The sequence below is a fragment of the Thalassophryne amazonica genome, chromosome 4 (assembly GCF_902500255.1).
Source record: "Thalassophryne amazonica chromosome 4, fThaAma1.1, whole genome shotgun sequence".
Lineage (NCBI taxonomy): Eukaryota > Metazoa > Chordata > Actinopteri > Batrachoidiformes > Batrachoididae > Thalassophryne > Thalassophryne amazonica.
In genome coordinates, this window is record NC_047106.1 from 73,151,754 (window position 1) to 73,169,767 (window position 18,014).

The 18,014-nt window shown below is 44.2% G+C and overlaps 1 protein-coding gene across 2 annotated transcripts in view; it reads right to left on the bottom strand.

Annotated features, from left to right (window-relative positions):
- Window positions 1-2,324: 2,324 nt before the first annotated feature.
- Window positions 2,325-18,014, bottom strand: part of serpini1 (serpin peptidase inhibitor, clade I (neuroserpin), member 1) — a 76,125-nt gene continuing 60,435 nt past the window's right edge. Inside the window, exons 4-8 of one of the 2 annotated variants that reach the window (XM_034168119.1) lie at window positions 10,481-10,685; window positions 7,593-7,690; window positions 7,015-7,101; window positions 3,217-3,306; window positions 2,325-3,125 (exon numbers count right to left, since the gene is read on the bottom strand). In XM_034168119.1, coding sequence (XP_034024010.1) covers window positions 3,049-3,125; window positions 3,217-3,306; window positions 7,015-7,101; window positions 7,593-7,690; window positions 10,481-10,685 — 557 coding nt within the window. In that variant the 3' untranslated portion in view covers window positions 2,325-3,048. The remainder of the gene's footprint in view (window positions 3,126-3,216; window positions 3,307-7,014; window positions 7,102-7,592; window positions 7,691-10,480; window positions 10,686-18,014) is intronic. The other variant, XM_034168120.1, reaches the window with a different exon arrangement.

Consider the following 18,014-nt stretch of genomic DNA (forward strand, 5'->3'; position numbering starts at 1 on the left):
AGCAAGTCAATGCCAAGCCACATTCTGCACGTGTTACAACAGCGTGGCTTTGTTGAAAGAGTGTGGGTACTAGATATGACAAAATATGACAACAAGACCCCAGACAACTGAAGTCGTACATCAAGCAAGAATTGGAACGAATTCTGTCTACAAAGCTTCAATGATTAGTGTCCTCAGTTCCCAAACGCTTATTGAGTGTTGTTAGAAGGAAAGGTGATGTAACACAGTGGGAAACATACCACTGTCCCAGCTTGCAGGCATCCATTTCAAAATAAGCAAATATTTGCACAAAAACAATAAAGTTTATCAGTTTGAACATTAAATATCTTGTCTTTGTGGTGTATTCAGTTGAATATAGGTTGAAGAGGATTTGCAAATCATTGTATTCTGTTTTTATTTTCATTTTGCATGTCACACCTTCATTGGAATAGGGGTTGTATATGTTAGAATTGGGAAAAAAAATTGACATAGGCCTGTGACTTTGATCTTGGACAACGTAGTCTCAAAATTTAATGAGTTTGGATTGAAACTCGAGTTATACTGTTCACACACAGACGTGCATTCACTAATGCTCACAGACTTTCACTCATCTTGCACTTATTAATTTACGCAAAAATAAAACTTTGTTGGATTTACATGATTTAAAAATGTACATCAGTTGCACATGATCAGAATGTGTCCAAAAACAAAAACACAATTTCCTTATTTTTGTCATTAAAAAACAAAAAAATGTTAGTGTTCATGAGCAACCGATGTACATATTTAAGCCGCTTCCTTTTTTCAGTCTACTTTCTCAGGTTTGACATAATGCTGATGAGAATGAAAGCTCATATTTTTGTTCTTGTATGGCCCCTGTGGCATTAGATCTTGCTTAATTTGTGCTAAAATGATCTTGTTTGTAATTCTTGAGGTGGAATTATTGGGTTCCAGCAATATACCCAACCCCAGGGGCTCTTCCAAACTTGGTGACTTGTGGGTTTCCTCCATGCACTGCAGTTTCTTACCACTATCAAAAACATACTTATTTAGGGGCTGACCCTTTCTCTGCCCTTGACCACGGCAGCGTCTCCGCATCTGTAGCTGGTCCCCGGGTGCCATACTTTGGCTACCCACTGCTCCCAGTAGTTGGATTGTGACTAATTGTAATTAGGATGGGTTAAATGCGGAGAACAATTTCCATTGTATGTATTTATCTATGTACAATGACAATAAAGGCCCTTATTATTATTACTCAACCTAATCTGGACATTCTGAAAATGTGTTTAATTCGACCTTTATAATACGTGTTTTGTATTTTAATGACTATCCAAAACATTATTCATAACTTTACAGACACGTAGGTCGTTTTATTCCGCTCCACATTGACTTTTAACTTGTGATACCCCATCTTTCCACCGGGTGGCCTCAGAGTTCCAGTCTCATTCCATTACCAGGACCTGCGCCACCCTGTACACCCACTTGATTTCCCCTTGAACCACGTTTACAGCTGCAACACCCACTTCTGGCACCTTTGTGTTCCATTGTTGGCATAATGTTCCAGTCAGCACCTCATACTTGCATTTTTCTGTTGACCTGCTTTTGTCTTTGTCTCATGTATGAGCCCATCAGGATATTGTTTTTTTTTTCTCTGGTGGTTGTCTGTCAGAAGCATCTTACTAACTCTGACAAACATTTGTCTGTGTGTTTTATTCCCTTGCTCATCCCAGGTTGGAATTCCACCAAACATGGTGTGAGGATGAAGGGTGACCCCAGAAATGCCCTTGAAAAGAGCTTGTTCTGAAAAACATCAAGGTCAGTGGAGTCAAATGTCAAAATTTATATATCTATTTTTTCCACTCCAGTGTCCTCCGAACATGGTACACATATGAGGTGGGTTCAGGAAGTGCTCAGATGAGATCAAATGTATTAAATAACAATCATTGGGTTCATTTAAAGTTTTTCATTCAAGTTTGACAAACTTGGTACACTACACACATGGAAGTGGGTTCTGGAATTCTCCAGCTGTGGTCAAATTTGCCAAAGGATATTCCTTTCTGCTGCAACACAATGCAATCGTGGATGTGTTGATGGATCTTATTCTCAACCATATTTTACAAATGGGTGATTTCTCAGCATACCTGTTTTTTAAACATACTGATGACAGAAAACTGTGTTGATTTCTTGCTAGTTAAAATGTTAAATGCTGCTGTGGATAACAAACTGCAATGTCCTTTAAAACACAGCTTACATCTGAACACGAGTCGCCACATAAATAAGGACAGAATTTGTAATGGGAACACATTCATGTTTTTATTGAGTCAAAGACGGAATACAGCTGGTGTTACCATTTTTTCTCAGTATGCACACCAGAAACAGAGCAGGAGTTGCCTGCGTGCTCCAGTCTATCTCTATAGCAACCCACCTTGGTTACGCCATCTCCTCGGCTCACCTGTGAGATGCCCAGCTGGCATTTAATCAGCCACTCAGATGTGATAAGGCATATTCGTTCATCAGCAGTTTAGCCATGTGCCTATGGTGTAAAAATAAATGACTGTAATACTGTCTGGAACAGATATATTTATATATTACTAGGATTCTTTGTATAAGGACAAAATCTGCACATATTTAGTCTGCAATAAATACTGAGTGTATATACTGTATAGAACACAACGTCAAATGTACAGGGGCATAATTAAAGCGTGGGCACAGACCTGCAGTAAGAAAGTGAGAAAACTGTCGTGAGTGAATCCAAAGCTGCTGAACTTAAAGGGGTCGTGCGTGGATTACATATTGTACTCATATACAAACTGTCCTTTACTAGAGAATATTTACAACTTTTTCTGTCCATCTGTATGCAAATGTTTAAAGCTTTCAGTATCAAAACACAGTCACATTATGTGTCATTATATATATATATATATATATATATATATATATATATATATATATATATATCATAATATTCAGCTTATTACGATATCGCCATAAAGAGTATAAAACACAGCTGAAGATAATGGCGGAGGACAGGTAGCACGTATGACGTCAGATCTGATTGACCTCACACCGCCTTTACATGGAGTCAAAGTCGTGGTCATTTGACTCAATGACCTCAGGCGTCATGACCCTGCCCATGAAGAGGATGGACCCTGGTGAGAAGAGGCACAGACAAGAACATCAGCTGCACGCACTGGCACAGACGTGCACAACAACACGTTTATCAAAAGTCCGTGCACACACCTGTGCTCCTGTTTCTGATGACAAAGAAAAACGGGTGATCAGCCATGACCTGCGGGTACAGCACCAAAGTCCTCGTCAGGGCGATCATTCCTGATTGGGGGGGGGAGAGCATGCCGTTATTCAGTGACATTTGGAAAAATGTTCACTTGACAGTAAAGTAACAGAAATTGTACATCTTTAAGATAGATTTTTTTTTTTTTTTTTTGTTAATATTTCAATTTTGAAATGTCTTTTCTGGGGTGACAGGGTGGATCAGTGGTTAGCACTGTAGCCTCACAGCAAGAAGGTCCTGGGATCACTTCCCACCTGGTCCTTCCTGTGTTCACATGTTCGCTCCATGTCTGCATGGGCTCTCTTCAGGTGCTCCGGCTCCCTCCCACTTCCAAAGTCATGAAAGTTAGGTGAACTGGATACTTGGAACTGACCGAATGTGTGAATGCATTTGTCTGTCAATATGTGACCCTGTGACATACTGGTGTCCTGTGTCTCTCGCTCTGTGAATGCTGAGATTGACTCTAGCCCCTGTGACCCTTAATTGGAATATAAAAAAATTAATGAATGACTGAATGTCTTATCTGCAATCAAATGTAATTCAAAGCAACCACCTAAGACTCTTCTACCTTATATAGTTTGCTTGTGAATTTTCGCTTTGGTCCATACGTAACTGGACAATGACCCTGTTTCATCACTTTTGCCTCGATTAGTCAACACAGTCAATCTGAAACACAACACTCAAGATGTTTTTTAAAGTGAATATTTTCAGCTTTGAGTTGAAGCTGTTGATAGGTAGGAGCCACAACTATTTTGACAGACGTGCAGGATGAAGAGCATGCAAAGTCCACCTGTATGGATTTTGTTTCGAGAAGACTTTTTCTTCACTGCAAGAGCACTGCACGGAGCTTTTACAATTTGCTCCATTACAGTAGTTTGGCAGCATGTGTTAATATACGGCAGTCTTATTTATCAAAACTAATATATTTTCAAGTGTTGTTCAAATACTGTTCATAAATAAAACTAATTTAATTTCAAACTGCATTATGTGTCAGGGTTCGAGTTTGTTTAGTTACCTGCTTTTTTCTTTGATCTGATCTGTTTATTTTCTTAGTTCATTGGTTTTTGTTTGTTGATTTTCTTGCTGGGTTTTTCTGCTTGAGTCTGTCTGTCTCTACTTCTCTTGTCTGTCTCTTGTTTCTTGGTGATGGGTGTTTCCCTCTCTCTGGCCACGCCCTTGTTCTGGTGCTTTCCATGCACACCTGTTTCTGATTTGCTGACTGTCACCTGGGATTATACGAGGTCTGTCAATAAAGCAACGGTCCTTTTTATTTTTTTCAAAAACTATATGGATTTCATTCATATGTTTTTACGTCAGACATGCTTGAACCCTCGTGCGCATGCGTGAGTTTTTCCACGCCTGTCGGTGATGTCATTCGCCTGTGAGCACTCCTTGTGGGAGGAGTCGTCCAGCCCCTCGTCGGAATTCCTTTGTCTGAGAAGTTGCTGAAAGACTGGCGCGTTGTTTGATCAAAATTTTTTCTAAACCTGTGAGACACATCGAAGTGGACACGGTTCGAAAAATTAAGCTGGTTTTCAGTGAAAATTTTAACGGCTGATGAGAGATTTTGAGGTGATTCTGTCGCTTTAAGGGTGCGAGACGTCGCTCAGCGCTCTCAGCCGCCGTCGTCAGCCTGTTCAAGCTGAAAACCTCCACATTTCAGGCTCTATTGATCCAGGACGTCGTGACAGAACAGAGACGTTTCAGAAGAAGTCGGTTTCAGCATTTTATCCGGATATTCCACTGTTAAAGGAGATTTTTTTTAATGAAAGACGTGCGGACGGGTCCGCGCGTCGGGACGCAGCCGCCGCGACGCTCCGCCACAGGAAAAACACCTCCGTTGAAAGCCTTAAGGACAAGTTGGAACATGTCCTGCCTGTTAAACAATTTCTCATATACTCACTCCACTGAAAGCCATCAAAAGCCGCCTGGATTTTACAAATGGTTATCAACACGGAGGTGTTTTTCCTGTGCCGCCGCACAGGACGTCGTGACAGAACAGAGACGTTTCAGAAGAAGTCGGTTTCAGCATTTTATCTGGATATTCCACTGTTAAAGGAGATTTTTTTAATGAAAGACGTGCGGACGGGTCCGCGCGTCGGGACGCAGCCGACGCGGTGCGGCGGCACAGGAAAAACACCTCCGTGTTGATAACCATTTGTAAAATCCAGGCGGCTTTTGATGGCTTTCAGTGGAGTGAGTATATGAGAAATTGTTTAACAGCAGGACATGTTCCAACTTGTCTTTAAGGCTTTCAACAGAGGTGTTTTTCCTGTGGCGGAGCGTCGCGGCGGCTGCGAGCCGTCCGCACGTCTTTCATTAAAAAAAATCTCCTTTAACAGTGGAATATCCGGATAAAATGCTGAAACCGACTTCTTCTGAAACTTCTCTGTTCTCTCACGACGTCCTGGATCAATAGAGCCTGAAATGTGGAGGTTTTCAGCTTGAAACAGGCTGACGACGGCGGCTGAGAGCGCTGAGCGACGTCTCGCACCGTGGGAAGTCCTTAAAGCGACAGAATCACCTCAAAATCTCTCATCAGCCGTTAAAATTTTCACTGAAAACCAGCTTAATTTTTCGAACCGTGTCCACTTCGATGTGTCTCACAGGTTTAGAAAAATTTTGATCAAACAACGCGCCACTCTCTCAGCAACTTCTCAGACAAAGGAATTCCGACGAGGGGCTGGACGACTCCTCCCACAAGGAGTGCTCACAGGCGAATGACGTCACCGACAGGCGTGGAAAAACTCACGCATGCGCATGAGGGTTCAAGCATGTCTGACGTAAAAACATATGAATGAAATCCATAGTTTTTGAAAAAAATAAAAAGGACCGTTACTTTATTGACAGCCCTCGTATAAGCTCAATGGGTGTGTTAGTTCTTCACCAGTTTGTTGTGCCTTGGGCCTTCATTCCAGCTCTGTACCTGCGTTCCATAGTCCTGCCTGGCTCCTTGTGTGTTCCTGACCTCCAGTATGTTGCAACAACCACGCCTTTTTGCCTGATGATTTTTCTACTGCTGCTTTTCCTTGACTGCCTACTCGTGTACAGACCTCTGCAATCCTCACCAGTAAAGCCTTTTACTAACCAGAGCTGTTTGTTTGAGCTGTGCATTTGTGTCCAGCAATTCCTGACCATCCAGCCTGATACTATGTCATGATATGTTTGTGAGGATTTATTCCAAAACCTACACAAAACAAGAGAAAATAATAATTTATGCTGGGTGGTGTTTGGCGAATTAATATATCGGCATATTTGATTTTAGAATCATCAAGTATCGAAATTGGTATCTGTCTTAAAAATTCTAATATTTATATTAAACGCATATGTTACTGTTTTAATGCATCATTACTGATTCCAACGCTACTAACAGAAGAGATTACAGAGCAATGCCACAGGCCGCTGTTCTACTACGATCACCCACGATTCATAAAAGTCCAAAATCAGGATGAAATGGGTTAATCTCGCTTGCTTCTTAACAGGCTGGCTTATAAAGTGCAAACCTGGCAACTGGGTGGCTTAAAATGTGCAGACCTGGCAACCTGCCCAAAAACAAAAGAAAGAAGCTGGGTACTTGGCCAGACATGATAAAAAAAATCACAACAAATATTTCAGACAAGGATGGATCAAGAAGTTAATATGATGCTTCAAAACGTGGTCCAATTTTGCTATTTGGGATTGAATATGACGGAAGAGTGTTCTGTGGATTGGATCCATTAGGCTGAAGATTTGAAGATAAAGTCTACCTGAGCCAACGGCTCCCTCTGCCCCCTCCTCAGTCACCTCCAAGTAGGCCTTCTGCACCGCCTTCCCAATAAAAAGGTCTTTGCCATCTGGAACATACACACACACACACACACAGACTTTTTTAATAAAACAGAACAAGGCAGGTTAACAGTTTATGAAGCCTAGATATGGGTTTCTCGTAGTGATCTTTTTGTTTCATCACTTGCCTCCAATGTATCTTACGTTGTACTTTTTTAATGCACGTGTAATTTGTTCAAGATATTTGCTTGCTTTTTCATCTTTTAAAATAAAATCCATCTTTACATCTCTCTCTCACACACACACACACACCTGTCTCTGTCGCTATTTTTACCACACGATGTGACAGTTATGACCTGCCCACCGCATGCCGGTTACCTTGGTTACCTTAGAAGGTCCTACAGGCTACTTGACTGCAGTCAAGGAGCAGAAATGCTGCATCACATTCTCATGCAGAAATCTTCCTAAGATGAATATATTTTGTATGCTTTTTGTGTGTTCATGTCTGTTTGTGTGCTTGCTTTCTGTGTTGTGCTCAATGTGCCACTGGTTTTGGTACCTGCCATGGCAGAGAGATCAGCATCTTTGGTGAAGATATTCCTTATCCCCAGCTCTTTTAAAGTGTTCCTCAGATCAATTTTCTGCTGCACCTTGAACCTGAACAGTGAGGTTAGAGTTTAAGAGTTGTGAAAAAAGTTGTGAACACTGCCACGACTATTCAGTATAAGGTTTCTTTTGATCAGAGCTACTTAGTACAGATCCTAGACGATGCCTGCTCTACATGTTACCCACCTCTGCTCCACCCACAGCTAATGTAGCCGAATTGGATGTGTTCAGCCATTCATCTTGATCAGGTAAACATGATGTTGTGTTAATAACACACAGCAGGAGCAGTGTTGTGTGTGAATTAAATCATCTTCATTTCACATTTGTGACAAAAAGATATATATATATATATATATATATATATATATATATATATATATATATATATATATATATATATATATATAGGGAAATACGCAGCAGGGTGTTTCTCTGCGAACGCCCCTTCAATACACAAGGTGCACTACATAAATGTGAGCTCAAAAACACAAAAGCAAAACATAAGTGATGTACTCTTTATTTATACACTGTAAATCTACCAGTCCTGCAAAGCTAGGCAAAAAAATAAATAAATCACAGAAAAATACACAAATATTTTCCATATTTTTCGTATTAAAGAACACCCCAAGAGGATCACTCAGGTTCAGCATCACAACATTTCCACCTCCAACTGCATGGGCGCACACAATATGTTTGACTATAAGCAACATTTAATGTGCAAATTTACTTTAATTTATTTAATCCCTCCTGACAGATCTCATGTGCACGCCCGTTTTCTTAAAGTTTAAGTCCAGCATGTCCACACAAAATGCATCTGGGCCAAACATGGCACAGGGGCTGCAAATTAACAGCTCTCATTTATGAGCTGCACAGCAGCTGACTTAAACAGCTGTCGGAAAAAACCCCATCATGCAGCTCACATTAAAGAAACATACGTTTTATGATTTTTTTTTCATGACAATTTGCATTAAATGTCACAGATGTCTGGTCTGAAACAGGAGTTACTGAGAAGGAATCGCAGATCACGCATTTTGGTGACAGGAGTCAAAATCTGTGCAGCAGATGTCAGATTCTGATGTCTGCCACCTTCTGTTGAAAGCGCTGACTGCTAACTTTAATTGAAGAGGACACCAGTGGGAGTTTTTAAAATTACAAAGTATTACAGCGAGTGCAAGCGGCCGAGATGAGTTTCCTCCGCAGGGTGGCTGGGCGCTCCCTTAGAGATAGGGTGAGTAGGTCGGTCACTCGGGAGGAGCTCAGAGTCGAGCCACTGCTCCTCCACGTCGAAAGGAGTCAGTTGAGGTGGCTCGGGCATCTTTTCCACATGCCCCCTGGACGCCTCGCTGGAGAGGTGTTCCGAGCACGTCCCATTGGGAGGAGGCCCCGGGGAAGACCCAGGACACGCTGGAGGGACTACATCTCTCGGCTGGCTTGGGAACGCCTTGGGGTTCCCCCGGAGGAGCTGGGGGAGGTGTGTGTGGATCGGGAGGTCTGGGTGGCTTTGCTTGAGCTGCTGCCCCCGCGACAGCAACTCCGGATAAAGCGGAAGAAAATGGATGGATGGATGGAAGTATTACAGGCTGATGTAGCACAGCAACAGTACAAAAGACTGACCATCATCAGGCCATCTGTCTAACAGAATGCTACGTCCCATTTTTTTTTTTTTTATTTTATATCATGCAGTTTCACATGATTTACTGTATTGGGAAATACTACCCATAAAGACACTAAGGGCTGTGGGAATCTGACATTTGACACCACTGACCTTGGCCTTCTTGGCAATTGTGACAGGGCACGTCTGGAATCCACCTAAATGTGTGTCACATTTGGTCCGACTTGGATTGAACATCTAATTTCATGACTCTGAACAGCAGTTTCAGGGACAATCTTCATTAAGTTCAGCAGAAATCAGATAAAGGATGTGGGAGGAGTATGCTAAAAGACAGACATATGACCTTGACCCCAATGACTGACCTTTGGCACATCTGACCTAGCTGGGGCATTCTGGAGCCCACCTCCATATTAGTTACATATATGGTGCAAATTGGAGTGAAAAACGTCAAATTTGACCTTTGACCCCAATCACGTTTACCTCAGTGACTGAAATTTGATTTTGCCTGTGATATTTGAGAACCCACCTACATATGTGTGCCAAATTTGGTGGACACCAGTGCGAAAATCAAAAATGTAACCATTGATTTTTTTTACAATGTTTTGTCATTTCCATGTGCCAAAAGTAACCTGTTATGGTCAGTTCAGGGGGTTGACTCTCATCCATATATCAAGTTCGGTGGAACTCGGCCAAAGGGCCACGGAGTAGTAGGGGGAAAAAATAATAATAAAAACATCCCAAAATTTGATCTTTGCCAAAACAAACAATTCAAATGAAATTATAGTGTGATGTGCCAATCTCGAAAGACTGGTGTCCTGTTCAGGGTGTACCCCACCCAACCCAGTCTTACGCTTTTTTCACTCCCAAGTCATGAAAATGGGGTGCTTTTCATGACACAGGTTTTCAAATTTTACTATTTATAATCCTTCCCCTTCTCCTAACTCTAGCCATAACCACCCCCCCCCCCCCCCCACAGCACCCTGCCACCCCGCATTTCATGCCCCGTCACAAAATTAATCTGTGCCCCCATCACGAAAAGCACCCCATTTTCGTGACAATATCACAAACCCATAGATCAACTGAATGTTTGTAATGCCATCACAAACAGCTGTGAGACTGAGTGTACCCCTCCTCATGCCCTGTGACTGCGGGGATAGGTTCCAACCCCCTGTGACCCTTAACTGGAGTAAGCAGTTGAAGATGAGTGAGTGAGTGTCCCAATGTCTAACCTGGGGAGATAGACTTCCACCTTCTGTCGTTTAACGTTACTAGCCCACTCGTCCAGCAGCGGTGCTTTGATGATGGGCTCCAGAGAAGCCAGGGGTACTTCTTGCCGGGGCAAAACAATCATCATGGACATGTCCTCTCCCTCATAAGGCATCTCCAGCACCTGATAGACACCGCCGGCTTCTTGGGAGCCGTCACTAAATTCACCTGGTGAGACGCAAACATCTACATGTAGGCACTAAAAGAGACATACATCTGCAAGTGCACACATGCAGATTTTCCCTGAAGAGGAACATACACACGCATGTTAAAACACAGTAGTCATGCACAGTGATCACAGTATGTGTTCTCATTTCTCTGATGCACTTGTTAAAGCCCACTGAATTGTTCTGGATGTAGCTCTATCACAGTAAAGCCACATCAAAAACTACGTTTAATATAAAAGGCCGATGTGAATGTCTGAGAAATGTCTGCCTTCACACAGGGAGACTAAGCCAAACACAAAATGTATAATCTTGGAGCAAAAACAAGCTTCTTGTATTCATACTACATTTTTACAAGTCAGCATTGTCCAAGTCGAACAGGTGTGAACTGTCTGTCATCTCTCTCTCCTCCAGCAGGGAAATCATTTTCATTATCGTTTAATCTGTACATGATATTACTGTAATGAATCATTTACTCTATTTAAAAAATAATAAATCTGCTAATAGTGAAAAATGGCTATTACAGTTTTCTTAATTTTAAAATGACTAGGATGTCCATGCATGTTTAAAATCCAAGACATTCATTTCACAATACTATAAAACATTGAAAACCATAAAATAGTTATATTTTAGAACCTGGAACTCATATAAGTTCACCACAAGTAATTAACTCATATCAAAAAAGGCTGATTATTTTTTTGTAAATGAACTTGTACAATTACTAAGTTTCCAATTGCAGAAATCTCACACCCATTGGGTCATGTGACAGGTTTCATTCAATTTACTGAGTCTGTGTGACACAAGTTCAGACATTTTGGCACAAGTGCTGATACAAATTGTAGTGTGGGCTTATTTATTCATTTATTTATGCTCTTTGTAATGACGCACAGACACAATGAGAACATTTACATCACCATCAGATATGTGTTAGTCATCAGATAACTGTAATAATCTGATCTGACACATTTACATGCACTTCAGTAATGTGATAATCGGAAAAACCCGGTTTACATGATTTCAGTTCATTAGTTGGATTACGTTTGAAGTGGAGAAAGGCCAGAAAAAGCATAGACTGTATAGAGAGAAAGACAGCAGTCCCCCCCCTTCTCTCAGCAAGGAGGTGCGCGGAGTTGACGTCTTTGTGCACCAATACTGACACCATGCTTTTAACAAACTCTGCTCAACTTTAATACTGTCTATAAACTGCATAGATCACAGGGAAATTTGGTCTTTAGAACAGCGAAACAACACACAAAGGATGCTAAAGCACACTTGTGTGTCCTGGCAATATTTTAATTTTATTTTTGGACACAACGGATCCTCTGAAAGACCAGCAGCCGCCACTGCCGAGGATCCTATGAAGAGACATAGTACCAAAAACATCCAGTTATTTGGACAGGAAAGAACAGGGCCAAAAACATTTACACATTTGGTCTCCTGCAAAGGAATCAGCATTGCTAAACACATCAGTCCATTGACCTCATAACTCCAAAGCTCTTCCCAGGCATCACTTAGTGTCAAAGACCAATTATAAGTCTTTCTAAGTACAACACTCACTTTTATATCTCATTTTCAAGATAAGTATATATTGTGCTTACTAATATTTATCACAGGACCCAAAAACTATACTTTACAAATTATTTTAACATTCTTCATTGCCTTATCTTTCGAGAGCAGCTAATGCAGGCTGTAGCTTCCCAAACGTTTTACTTAACAAATATAAATATGTTTCAGAAGAATGCAAACACACTCTTCTCCCCAAGGAGGTGTCCTTATTTTGTGCCTTTTTAAGTGCGTGCACATACACACACTTCACTTCCTGAATATGTGAATGTGCACATATGTGTGTGGCTTGTGAATGCTCGTAGCTGTATGCAAATGTACCATCTCACTCGACAAAAATGGAATGCACCAAAATAAACACACCAACTGTAGTTGCACTGCAGTGACAACATGATGCATGCCTTTGCAAGTGCATCGGAAAATAAATAAATAAGATGTAAAAACATCTGCAGAGCTCTATTCCAAAGGGGCTCATACCCCACAGTACCACAAAAAACACCAAATACTGCAATGTGATACAAAGAGTATGATGTTGTCAGTGATGATAATACCCTGTTCTTAATACAGGGTATTAAGAACAGGGGTATGTAAACTTTTGATCAGGGTAATTTAGGTAGTTTCTGTTGTCATTATGATTTAAAAAGAGGAAACACGGTTGTTTAACAGGAAATGGCTTCAACCAACTCCCCCTCGAACTGCCACCTTATCGTGGTGGGGGAGTTTGCGTTCCCGGATGATCCTAGGAACTACGTTGTCGGGGTCTTCATACCCCTGGTAGGGTCTCCCATGGCAAACAGGTCCTAGGTGATGAACCAGACTAAGTGCAGTTCAAAAGCTCCCATGACGACACGAAATCAAGGACTGAGATGTCGCCGGGTATAGCGGGGCCAGGGCCCCACCATGGAGCCAGGCCTGGGGTTGGGGCTCGCGCACGAGTGCCTGGTGGTCGGGCCTGAGCCCTCGGGGCCTGGCCGGGCTCAGCCCGAAAGAGCGATGTGGGCCTGCCCTCCTGTGGCTTCACCACCTGCAGAGGGGGCCATGGGGGTCGGGTGCAGAGAGGACTGGGTGGCAGTCGAGGGTGGGTGGCCCGGTGGCCCGGTCCGCGCTCACAGCCTCTGGCTGTTGGGACGTGGAACGTCACCTTGCTGGGGGGGAAGGAGCCTGAGCCTGTGCGGAAGGTTGAGAGGCGGCGAGCTGGGGTAGCATTGCTTATTGCTTATTGTGTTGGAGTTCACCCCGGTGAACGAGAGGGTTGTGTCCCTACGCCTTCCGGTTGGGGACAGGTCTCTCACTGTTGTCTCGGCCTATGGGCCAAGCAGCAGTGCAGAGTACCCAACCTTCTTGGAGTCTCTGGGAGGGGTACTAGATAGTGCCCCGACTGGGGACTCCACTGTCCTCCTGTGGGACTTCAACGGCCACGTGGGCGTCGACAGTGAGACCTGGAGGGGTGTGATTGGGAAGCACGGCCTCCCCGATCTGAACCCGAGTGGTGTTCAGTTGTTGGACTTCTGTGCTAGTCACACTTTGTCCATCATGAACACCATGTTCAAGCACAGGGGTGTCCATAAGTGCACGTGGTACCACAACACCCTGAGCCGGAGGATGGTGATCGACTTTGTAGTCGTATCATCTGACCTTCAGCCACGTGTCTCGGACACTCGGGTAAAGAGAGGGGCTGAGGTGTCGACCGATCACCACCTGGTGGTGAGTTGGATCCGCTGGGAGGGGAAGAAGCCAGTCAGACCTGGCAGGCCCAAACATATCGTGAGGGTCTGCTGGGAACGACTGGCAGAACCCTCTGTCAGTGAGGTCTTCAACTCCCACCTCCGGGAGAGCTTCTCCCAGATCCCGGGGGAGGTTGGAGACATGGAGTCCGAGTGGACCATGTTCTCCACCTCCACTGTCGATGCGGCCACCTGCAGCTGTGGTCGCAAGGTCTCTGGTGCCTGCTGTTTTTGGTGCCAAAAACTCGGGTCTGGGAGGAGTTCAGAGAGGCCTTGCAGGAGGATTATCGGTTAGCCTTGAAGAAATTTGGTGGAAGGAATACTTCGAGGATCTCCTCAATCCCATTGTCACGTCTTCCGAAGAGGAAGCAGAGACTGGGGACTCAGAGGCAGACTCGTCCATCACCCAGGCCGAAATCACTGAGGTGGTCAGAAAACTCTTTGGTGGCAAGGCTCCTGGGGTGGACGAAATCAGTCCCGAGTACCTTAAATCTCTGGATGTTGTGGGACTGTCCTGGTTGACACGTCTCTGCAACACCGCGTGGTGGTCGGGGACAGCACCCCTGGATTGGCAGACCGGGGTGGTGGTCCCTCTGTTTAAGAAGGGGGACCGGAGGGTGTGTTCCAACTACAGGGGGATTACATTCCTCAGCCTCCCCGGTAAGGTCTATTCCAGGGTGCTGGAGAGGAGAATTCGACCGATAGTCGAACCTCGGATTCAGGAGGAGCAGTGTGGTTTTTGTCCTGATCGCGGCACACTGGACCAGCTCTATACCGTCCATCGGGTGCTCGAGGGTTCATGGAAGTTCGCCCAACCAGTCCACATGTGCTTTGTGGATCTGGAGAAGGCGTTTAACCAGGTCCCTCGAGGCGCCCTGTGGGGGGTGCTCCGGGAGTACGGGGTCCTTTGCTAAGGGCTTGCAGGAGGATTATCAGAGGATTACCTGTACGACCACAGCAGGAGCTTGGCTCGCATTGCCGGTAGTAAGTCAAACTTGTTTCCAGTGCACGTTGGCCACCGCCAGGGCTGCCCTTTGTCACTGGTTCTGTTCATTACCTTTATGGTCAGAATTTCTTGGCACAGCCAGGGTGTAGAGGGGGTCCGCTTTGGGAACCAAAGAATCTCATCTCTGCTGGTTGCGGATGATGTGGTCCTGTTGGCTTTGTCAAACCAGGACCTTCAGCGTGCACCGGGGTGGTTTGCATCCGAGTGTGACGCGTCCGGGATGAAAATCAGCACCTCCAAATCCGAGGCCATGGTTCTCGACCGGAAAAAGGTGCCTTGCCCTCTTCAGGTTGGTGGGGTGTCCTTGCCTCAGGTGGAGGAGTTTAAGTATCTTGGGGTCTTGTTCACGAGTGAGGGACGGATGGAGCGTGAGATCGATAGATGGATCAGTGCAGCATCTGCAGTGATGCGGTCGCTGTATCGGACCATCCTGGTGAAGAGAGAGCTGAGCAGGGGGGCAAAGCTCTCAATTTACCGATCAATCTACGTTCCGACCCTCCCCTATAGTCATGAGATTTGGCTCATGACCCAAAGATCGTGAGTACAAGCAGCCGAGATGAGTTTCCTCCGCAGGGTGGCTGGGCGCTCCCTTAGAGATAGGGTGAGGGGCTCGGTCACTCGGGAGGAGCTTGGAGTCGAGCCGCTGCTCCTCCACGTCGAAAGTTGCCAGCTGAGCTGGCTCGGGCATCTTTTCCGGATGCCCCTGGACGCCTCGCTGGAGAGGTGTTCCGGGCACGTTCCATTGGGAGGAGGTCCTGGGGAAGACCCAGATCACGCTGGAGGAACTACGTCTCTCAGCTGGCTTGGGAACGCCTCGGGGTTCCCCTGGAGGAGCTGGGGGAGATGTGTGTGGATCGGGAGGTCTGGGCGGCTTTGCTTGAGCTGCTGCCCCCGTGACCCGACCTAGGATAAGTGGAAGAAAATGGATGGATGGATGGATAGATGGGCTTCAACCAACCACTAATCATGAGTGAAAAAAAGTTTGTGTTATCATTCATATTCTCTGAAAAATGGCCCAAAAACAACAATTCTGCCAGGGTATGTAAACGTTTGAGCACAACTGTATGTGTATAGGAACATCAATATTTTTTGTTTACTTACTTTTTGTTTGCATTGCATTTATACAGGCTGAGTTCAAACTGAAAGGATGACCTAAGAAACACCAGATCATTCACAACTGAGATGTCAGTGAATTTTATGACTTACTGCAAATTGAAAATAATTTTGAAATGTATTCAGTCACTTTCTACTATGTACGAGGTATCTTATAAAACTGACCGGCAGTTTTATTAAAAAAAAAACAAAAAAAAAAACTATGGATTTGAATGACATGCGATTACACCAATCATGCTTGAACCCTCGTGCGCATGCGTGAGTTTTGTCACGCGTGTCGGTGATGTAATTTCCCTGTGGGCAGGCTTTGAGTGAGCACTGGTCCAGCCCTCTCGGCTGAATTCCTTTGTTTGAGACGCTGCTCGAGACGGCGCGCGTTGCTTTATCAAACTTTTTTCAGGACCTGTGAGGGATATCCGAGTGGACACTATTCGAGAAATTCAGATGGTTTTCGGTGAAAAGTTTAATGGCTGATGAGAGATTATGGGGTGTTTCTGTCGCATTAAGGACTTCCCACGGAGCGGGACGTCGCGCAGCGCTCCCAGGCGACATCGTCTGGCTGTTTCGAGCTGAAATCATCCTAATTTAAGGCTCTGTTGACCCAGGATGTCGTGAGAGAACAGAGAAGATTCAGAAGAGGCCGGCATGAGGAGTTTATGCGGACATTCCACTGTTAAAGGTCATTTTGTAATGAAAGAACATGCGCGCAAATTCCCTGAGTCGTTTCCGTGATGACGCCGCAAACCTGTGTGCGCCGCGACAGGAAAAACACCTCCGTGTTGAAAACCATTTGTAAAATTCAGGCGGCTTTTGATGGCTTTCAACAAGTGAGCAACTGAGAAATTGTTTAACAGCTGGGCATGTTCCAACTTGCCCATTAAGTTTTCCAACGGAGGTGTTTTTCCTGTCGCGACCCCCCGCGGTTGGGTGCGGCCCGACATGCGACTCTGCCCGCACGTTCTTTCATTACAAAATGACCTTTAACAGTGGAATGTCCGAATAAACTCCTCATGCCGACTTCTTCTGAAAGTTCTCTGTTCTCTGACGACTTACTGGGTGAACAGAGCCTGAAATGTGGAAGTTTTCAACTTGAAACAGCGAGATGACGCCGCCTCAGAGCGCAGATCGCTGTCAGGCACCGTGGGGCGTCCTTAAAGCGACACTACCAGACCAAAATCTCTCATCAGCTGTTAAAATATTCAACGAAAACCAGCTGAATTTATTGAATGGTGTCCACTTAGTTGTGCCTTACAATTTTGAAAAATTTTTTATCAAACAAAGCAGCAGTCTCTGAGCCATTCCTAAACAATGAAAAAAAAATCGATGAGAGGGTGGGCCACTCCTCACTCAAAGACTGCCCACAGGCGAATGACGTAACCGACAGGCATGAAAAAACTCTCGCATGCCCACGAGGGTTCAAGCATGTCTGATGTAATCACACGTGATTCAAATCCATATGGTTTTTGAAAAAATAATAAGGTCGGATACTTTTCTAATAGACCTCGTATATTTTCCCCCACTGTCAATTTATTTGGGCTTAATACAAACATTTTCCCAATGAAACCACCCTGACTTGCAGAGCTTAGTATTTATTTCTTGTTCAACCAGTTTTGGTTCCATGTGTTAGCAAATACAGTCTATGTGTGCCTGCCAGTAACACAGCAGAGGTACTATCTTGCACATGCATAAAAAAAACTTTCAACTGAGGAGGATTCTAACAGTTGAAACACACCAGTTGGAAGCTCTATAAGAAAACTGAGATCAAGGGTTAAGAAATGAATGAAAGCATTCAATTCCAAGTGGCACAAGTCATGCTTGGAGTGCAATATGAACTTTGGCACACATTGAAGACTGAGTTAAAGCTGCATAAACATTCAGATTCTGCTGCCAAGCTAATCTAAGTGTGAATACACGATCAAATATGTGG